The sequence below is a fragment of the Micropterus salmoides genome, unplaced genomic scaffold (genome assembly GCF_014851395.1).
Source record: "Micropterus salmoides isolate LMB-PRFRI ecotype aquatic unplaced genomic scaffold, ASM1485139v1 Ms_hic_scaffold_5, whole genome shotgun sequence".
Lineage (NCBI taxonomy): Eukaryota > Metazoa > Chordata > Actinopteri > Centrarchiformes > Centrarchidae > Micropterus > Micropterus salmoides.
The window spans coordinates 19,198,833-19,207,132 of NW_024044237.1; the positions used below are offsets into that span (position 1 = coordinate 19,198,833).

Below are 8,300 nucleotides of genomic sequence, written 5' to 3' on the forward strand. Positions count from 1 at the left end.
GCTCTCACAGCTTTCAGAGAAATTATGTGAGAAAGCATGAAGAACTAATGGACAGAAACCGGAAAAAGGGGTGAGCTATTTTAGGGAAATACATAGTTGGTGAAATCTAGACTATGTCACAAACCCACATTTTCAAGGCTAACCACATACCTACAGGGAGTACTCTGTATGTGTGTGTGTGTGTGTGTGTGTGTGTGTGTGTGTGTGTGTGTGTGTGTACTGTGGCAGAAGCTTTTCAAAGTGAGAGGAAGGAGAGATTAGAGGTGAGCAATGTTAAGAACAGACATATGCTGGCCTCAGGTTCTCCTTCCATATCAGTTTGTCCGGGTGCTCCTTTCATATCTAGGTTAAGCCCAGAGCTTTCAGGAGCATGAGGAAAGATAAAAGCTGAGCGATATGACAGTGCAGTCAAACATGCGTTACTCTATCCGAAGACAGTGTCACCCATAGGGGCTGTGAAACCTAGCCATAAACATGAGGCAGCGGGCAGCGAGACCGGAGGCTGATGAGGGAGAAATAAAGGGCAAGTATTATGAAAACATCGGCTCAAGGGCGCATGCTATCCATCAGCATAATGTCCTTCATTTTCACCAATGGAGCAGAGAGACGAGGATGCGATAAGAAATGATCATAAATGACTGCTGCGTACACAGTCCAGTGGGAACCTTCAGTGCATAGGACCACTAACTTTGGAAGAATAGTCATATAGCTGACACACAGGAAACAGAGAGCAATGCCTGTAAGTGCAGAATAGTACCTTGGCCACCACTGTCTCCTCGTGCTGATGTCACTTTGTTCAGCAAGGTGTGGAGGAAGTCATTCTCAGCGACTACCCTAGAGCCAAACAAACACACACACACACGAACACTTGAAAACGCAGAAATCTCGAAAACGAAACCTTCACATACAGTTGCTACTTTAATTACAGAGAGGTTCTGTGAACACAAATTTAAGTTTCTAAGAGAAGGAACGCAGGGAGAGAGGGAGAAGAGGTGAAGTAACGGAGGGGGAAAATAGGACATACGGGAAAAAGGGGATGAAATACTGCTTCTCATCATCGCATTCCATCTTCCCTTTGATGATATCACTGATGTCCATCACTGCAGAGAAGAGAAAACAAATGTGTCTGTGATGACAAAATCAAAGGAAATGCTATACTGTACTTTCTGATGTGGATTCACATCAGTCAACAATGATGCCTCTCACACACTATCACACACTAGTCTAGCAAAACAGAACTCACTACATACCCTCATAGCTGTTTTTGTGAGGTTATATGAGGTTACACACAACTGGGAGCAACATTAGCCTTAAAGGTAAAAAGTGACTGCTGGTAGTGGACCACCAGCGGTCACCATCAATGTTTTAGTTTTGTTTATACAAAATATGTGGTTGTACTGGCCAGGTATAAATAAGGTTAACAATACCTGTTGCACCTGAAAAATCAGACAAAAACACTTCTTAATCTAAGAAACAATAGCAAAAATGACTGAAGAGGCAATTAAATTGGCTAAATTGGTGAAATCTGGCAACGGAATGAGGCACAAGTCTTTCGCTTTCATCAAATGTGTTGGAGCTTTAAGAGAGAGGCTACTAAAAGTAATACTGCTAAATGTTGACAATACACAGATATCTTTCGAATTAGCAATTTGGTAAGTCTTACAATTACGATCAATACTTGCACAATGCTTGACCACTTGGATTGGCAATTTAGCAGCACCTTTGACCAAAATGAAATTGTATTGGCTGCTCTACAAGTACCTGCCACCCCAAATGGCCGCCTCAGGCCCTGAGTGCACTTCTTGTTGTTCGTCTCTTTCAGGTCCATCCTGCCCACTCTCACTATCTGACAGATCAGATAAATCTTTTCTCTGCTTAGGTCCTTGTTCCCCAGGTCCTGGTAGAGAAAGAGAAAGCAGGGAGAAAAGAAAGCAATAGAACAAGTATTTGGAGTGGGAATAAGAGATATGAGGATGAATAGATGGAGGAAAACGGAGTTGGGGGCAGAAGGTTAGTGGGAAAGAGTGAGAGCGAAAATGAAAAGAAAATAATACCAGTTTCTAAGAGGGAATAAATCCATTAATCCCTATTCAGTGCAGTCTGTAATGCCATGGAACAGTGTGATAGTGCCCTCCTGTGGTCACTTACTGTAAAGACAACCTTAAGGTTGTTCAGCATGTCAATCTCCTTGGGGAATCCTTTGCTGCCCCAGCGTACCAAGTAGTTCTCACTGCACCAAGCATGGAAAAGAGTTAAAAGACACACAGGATATCCGTTAAATTACCGTTCTGCAAAGCTACACTACACAATATTTCAATATGCACCCACACATAGTATCAAAAATTGCAGTTACAAAAAAGATCATCTCAATCCCCTTGACTGAAACGCTGCACTACACTGCTACACTGTAATGTACATTTACACCCACAGGAATTGATGAATCAAAAAGGTAGAAAGGCTATCTCTGTTCCGTCCAGAGGCGAGTGAGTGCTTCCCTTACCTTTTAGTTCTCTTTGGGATATGTCTGCTGTGCATGAGCATACTATCTACAGTATACTGATGTGACATTACATGATTTCTGGGAAAATTAAGTTCAAAAGTTTCAGCAATCCCCTGCCAGGCATGTGGATCCACTAATGTTACCCAGTGCAGCTGCATAATAATTTTGATTCAGATGCTAAAAATATTACCCTTCTAATCCCAATAGCATTTTTCTGACATACCAGCATGTTGCAGACACTGAATAGAAAGATAGACAACAAGAAAGACACACATATACACAAGTGTCTGTGGGTACAGTTGGGTGAATCAAAGCTGAGAAAAATAAGATCGTAACCTGTTCTGATAGTACAAAACGAAAAAGCAAAGCATTTAACTAAACAAACATAATAAGCAGAGAGTGGACGAAAGACAATCAGACATCAGGACAAATGGCAAGAAAATAAGAGACGATCGAATGGTGGTGGATAAATATAGATGAAAGATGATTGATCCAGGTCTATCTTTATACCCCCTGCTGCAGTGGCTGAGACATAGATATAGCCAGTATGACAGTGAGTGACAGGGCTTAGCATCAGTGCTGTCAGGCACCACATAGCGCTGCCAGTCACTATCTGCAGCCCTGTAATTTCTGTTTTCTGTATCCTTATTTTTGGCACCCCATTGTTCTTTTAGCAGGGTTCAACAATGGAGGAGTGAGGACATGTGAGGAAACAAGAGGAGGAGAGGTATTTAGACACAAGAATTGGAAGAGAAAGGAGGAGAGTGTGTGTGGGCCGGAGTGTGTGTGTTTGGGGTGGGGTTTGAACGCATTTTAGACAGCTGAGGGATGGAGGCGAGCTAGAAAAAACTTGAATTCAAAATTATTTTTTTATTCATTTCAGACAGTAAATGTGCACTAAGGGGGATACGGTGGAGGCTAAACCACATCATCTTATTTTCCCAAATTTTTCTTTTATTTAATGGATAGTTTAGTTTTTAGGGGGTTCAAATCCAACCTGAAAATAATACACTGAAAAAGAAAACACCTGCTGATGCTCACTGTATGAGGCTACGGACTAAAGCGAAAAGAGAAAAGTAAAGTGACACCTGATGATGGTCTGTTTGTTGGGGTCATAGAGGGACATGAAGAGCTCTGAGTCTTCTCCGATGCGACAGACAAAGTTCCTGACAAACACGTAGAGGCTGTGGGTTGGGGAAGACTGGATCCGTGCTGAGATGCCGCTGTGGTCTGTCTGGACGTTAGACTGCAAGATAGGACATAAGTTGTAGAAGGTTAACTTGGGATGAGAGTTTAACCGGATAAAATGCTAGCCAAAAGTCTTCATTTCAAGGTCCTAGTCTGGCTGGCAGGTTTAACAATTAATGAATGTGTTGGTTATTTAATTTGTGGATGTAACAGCTGCAGCTTCTATTTGCTGGTTCGTAAGGGAGATTAAAATCACTGAATAAGACCATCATAGAGTACATTCTCTCTCTTTAACATACAAATGTTGAGATGTAAAATAGGCTGTATGGATGTTGAAGTGAGGTCAAGCCAATTTGTGAGGGAGTTCATTCTTAATTAGGTTTGCTGGCAGACATGATAGGCTAGTAAAATGTATTATCCATGACATTGTCATACAGATAGTTTCATTTTACTACTTTCTAATGAAAGAAAGTAAATGAAATGACAAAATCCTGATCTAGTTCATTATAGATTTTACATTATAATATCCCCATGAAATGGAACTGTTTCCCAGGGAAGATCCCATGGAAGTCTAGTATATTCAAACCACAGCAATGTCAAATGATTTTAATTGTAATTGTCCTTTCCTCTCTTATCCGTTTCCTTACCTGCTCCTCTTTGATGCGTTCATTGATCTTGGCTGTGGCCTCCTCGTGAGCCCGAAACAGACTGATGACACTAGCCCGTTCTGGTTCCAAAATGTTCCCATCATCGTCCCGAACCACCTGGTCCAGCTCCAGGATCCTGTAGTAGGAAGCAAAAAGAGGAGAGAAAAAGACAGAGGGTTGACCGGAGGGAGGAGGGAGAAGAAAGGAAAGAAAGAAGGGGGGGTTAGTGGTTAGAAAGATGTGAAGTTAGGTGAGACGGGAGCATATCAGCTTGTGTGACAGATTAAAATTGGTTAAAAAAAGACGGTGTTGAGCAGGGAACATATTAAGATACACGTGATTGTTTTTGTGCAGACATACTTGTTGCCATAGTCAATCTTTGAGGTGACTTTCTGCTTTAGCTCTTTGAATTCGTCACTAGGTAGAGTCCCAGAGAGGAGCTGGGAACGCCACTCCATTAGATCCCACATCAGTCTCTGGACTGGCGCACACGCATCAGTTTATTCGCCTGGACAGGAAGATTTATGAGGTTACATTTTGACACACACACATTCACATACACAAAGAGTGTTTTTTCAGGCTTATTTTTTTTTTTACCACAAAGAGCTGCTTCCATATGCTTCCCCACTCTCTCAATGTGGTGGTCACCTCCTTCACCAAGGGCATCTCCGCAGATATCACTACCTCTTCATCTCTGTAGTCATATACAAATGCATGACAACAGAACAAATTCAAAAAACCTAACTTTTTTCAGACAGATGAAGACGTTTAATTCCACTCACCCTCGTTTTTCAACGACCACCTCCTTAACATGGACAAAACTGGCAGGAAACACTCCCTGGAGAGGAATGTGTGTGGGGGAGATAAATAAAAGGAAAAGAAGTCAGTGGTAGCTCTCACCATTTCTGTCCACAAAAATAGAAAAGATCATATCCAAGTTGAAAAAAGCGTAACAACCAGGTTATGTGTGTGAGAGCTCTTACATGTTGGGCTTTGTTCCGAGCCAAGAAGCCTCTGTACCATCCTGAAAGACAAATTAACTGTCATCTTACTGCTATCACACCTTAGGGACATCTGTACACGGGAAGGCTTTTAGCGCTCAGTACTGAAATGTTGAGGTGTCTAGACTGTGTGTGTGGGAAGACTGAAACCTAGGATGCATACAATCTTTAACTGTTGTAACAATAACCCAATATTTGTATATGTAACGTTACTACTGTACAGTAAAGTTATTTATATATGTTCATATCAATATTTTAATTCTCTGAAATGTGCCATGAAATATGAGATAACAGCTAATTTAATTTTAACTGAGAAAAAGTATTGTCAAGATGACGAGGCACTCAACTGTCTGTAAGTACAATCTGTGAGTACTAACTAATGTCATTTTGACAATATTAACGTTACTCTTTTTGTTTGAGCAGCTGGTTTATAATGTGGGAAAAATATGACTTTTTAGGACATTTAACCTGTTGGCAACCTCCAGCTATTTGCCCCCATTTCCTGGTAAAACGCCTAAAATAACACACACAAAATGAATAATAGTATAATTTTTATGTTTTCAGATATTCTTACCTTCACAGACCTCCTGGATGTAGACCGTATCTCCTACCTCGAGGGAAAGCTGCTTCTCTCCATGGCCCGCAAAATTCCACTTTACTAAAAAAAATTAATTGTAAGTCTGGTGAGGGATGCATTTCATAGATCTTTCATTAATGGTGGTACAATGAAAAAAAATTCCTAAGCACAGAAACACCAATTTAGCAGAGCCAAGCCCTCTCATGTTATGAATGTTAGCTAAAGCAGTAAGCTAGCTTGATAGGTAAAGTGCAGCAATTCTTCAGTAACATCAGCAACAATTGTCATTGGCGTCAAGCTGCCCCCTGCACGTTTGAGGCCAACGGCTAAAGAAACAAAAACCGCAGGGAAAATTCAGCGCTGACGTTCACCATAAACATATTTATGGATATGGACATACTAAGTCGGTTAGCTTGCTAAATGATTTTGGCTAGGGTTGAAATGATTAGATGAATCCACTAAGCTAGAAGTATTCTAAAACTATTTTGATAATCGTTTAACATTTTATGTAATTTTTTAAGAAACATCTTCTGGTTCCAGCTTCTCTAATGTGAGGATTTGCTGCTTTTCTTTGTCTCACCTATGTGATAGATAGACCTGCATATCAGTATTCGGTTGAAGGTAAAGTATTACTTAAAACAAGCCACAAAAAAAGTGAAATTTAATTAAGCATTCTAATTTTGTCTATTGCATCAGATCCTAGATCAATTGGAGACAATAGTTCTGTTGCCATACATGGCCATGACAAGTGTCTTGTTTTGTAAGTTTTGATGCAGCGATTCTCTTAATCCAAGACAATTTTATGCTATGGGAGACAGAGTAACCCTAAATTTACACCTTTGGATTTAGAACTGTTGGTGGTCAGACAAAACAAGCAATCTAAAGAGGTCAAGTCAGGCTGCGAAAATATGTGATCATGATGGCATCTGTCAGTTTCAGCCTTAGATGTACTGTATGCAAGTACAAGCAGCAGCAGTGGTAGCAGCAGGAATAAAATGCAATGTAATGAATAAACATTGCAGCGGCGGCATGGCAAAAGAGTAGGCAGAGCTTTGGCAGCAGCTACTATACACTGCCTCACTGCAAAGCGTGCATTGAAAATATTATTTAGTTGCAGAAAGTAAGCGTAGCAGTGAAACTGGTGTAGTCTGTCTGCACTAGCACACAGGCTTTTTTTAAATATATATATATATATATATATATATAATGGTTTCCAACCTAAACACTCAGTTATACAGCTATGAAAGTCACTGTCAGAGTCACTTCTTGTTACTGTGTGAAAATGTCCCACTTTTTTTAGACTAATGCTTCAATTAGAATATATAATGCTTTCAAAATTCAAAGTGTGTACAGTTGAAAACATTATGTGGTTTCTACTATCTGTATCAACTGTGTCTACAGTATTTAGTTTCATGGCTTCAAACTTAAACAACTTCCTTCCTTCTTCCTCCACTTCCTGTGTTATAGTCTTACACAGACCAGGAAGATATTCTCGTCTAAAACGTGTAGAAAATAAGACTTCATTAAGTAATCAAAAAAGTAATCAAAATGGCTTTTATATGATTTTAATTTTCACTGTTAATCTTAAACTATAAGCAGTAGTACTTATGATTGTCTTCACTCACTTCCTACAATACAAACTATATGCCTAACTTATTGCAAGTAACAAATCAATGCATCGTCTGCAACAGGCCAGTGAACCTCTGCTATCACAATCTGAATTAGAAGTCAGAAATCTGTATTCTTGCTAAGTTTGTGTCTGTCTTGCATATCTAACGGCAACACATGCTCAGCCATATTAAACCCACGTACCAGATAAACAGACTAAACTGAGAAGTTTCGCTTTCACAGTGTAGCATTTGTACTTGGTGCCAACATCAATCATTCAACACTTGAACACAATGAACATTTTCAGGAATAATTTATCTTTTTGCTTCTGTGTTTGTGCACTGTATAATGTGCAATGCATGGAGATTGGCTACTAACTGCCACTCATTTCTCCATCAGCTCAGGAAGGATGGTCATTTTGTTCATGATTTTATCCCCCACACAATCCCCTGCTGCCTCTTTTAGTTGCATTGAAGTTAAACGGTGAATACGGTTTTAGTGTTGAAGTTCTTTGGGGGAATTACATCTGGTGTGTACAACCTAAAGTTCATCGAGGCCGTTAGCACCTGCTCGCATCCTGTTAAGCAGGAAATGATGGGCATCTATTTTTCCTCATTCTTATTCATAGCGTGGCTAGTTTACCACACCTAAACAGCTACACACGCTAAAGCAGCATGTATGTGCATGCACACATGTACAAAAACAAAGACAGACAAGTGAGCACATATTGACTTACCTACACCATACCGCTCTTTGATGGTCCTCATCCAAGGAACCAT

At 40.2% G+C, this 8,300-nt stretch overlaps 1 protein-coding gene across 1 annotated transcript in view; it reads right to left on the reverse strand.

The window, feature by feature from the left end:
- LOC119888509 (dedicator of cytokinesis protein 2-like) overlaps positions 1-8,300 on the reverse strand; it is a 103,770-nt gene extending 95,470 nt beyond the window's left edge. The window contains 13 exon segments of the mRNA XM_038699091.1: positions 758-834; positions 1,025-1,100; positions 1,762-1,897; positions 2,149-2,230; positions 3,589-3,746; positions 4,336-4,471; positions 4,696-4,816; positions 4,819-4,843; positions 4,933-5,029; positions 5,118-5,173; positions 5,319-5,359; positions 5,911-5,994; positions 8,258-8,300. Of these exon segments, the coding sequence (XP_038555019.1) occupies positions 758-834; positions 1,025-1,100; positions 1,762-1,897; positions 2,149-2,230; positions 3,589-3,746; positions 4,336-4,471; positions 4,696-4,816; positions 4,819-4,843; positions 4,933-5,029; positions 5,118-5,173; positions 5,319-5,359; positions 5,911-5,994; positions 8,258-8,300 (1,132 nt within the window).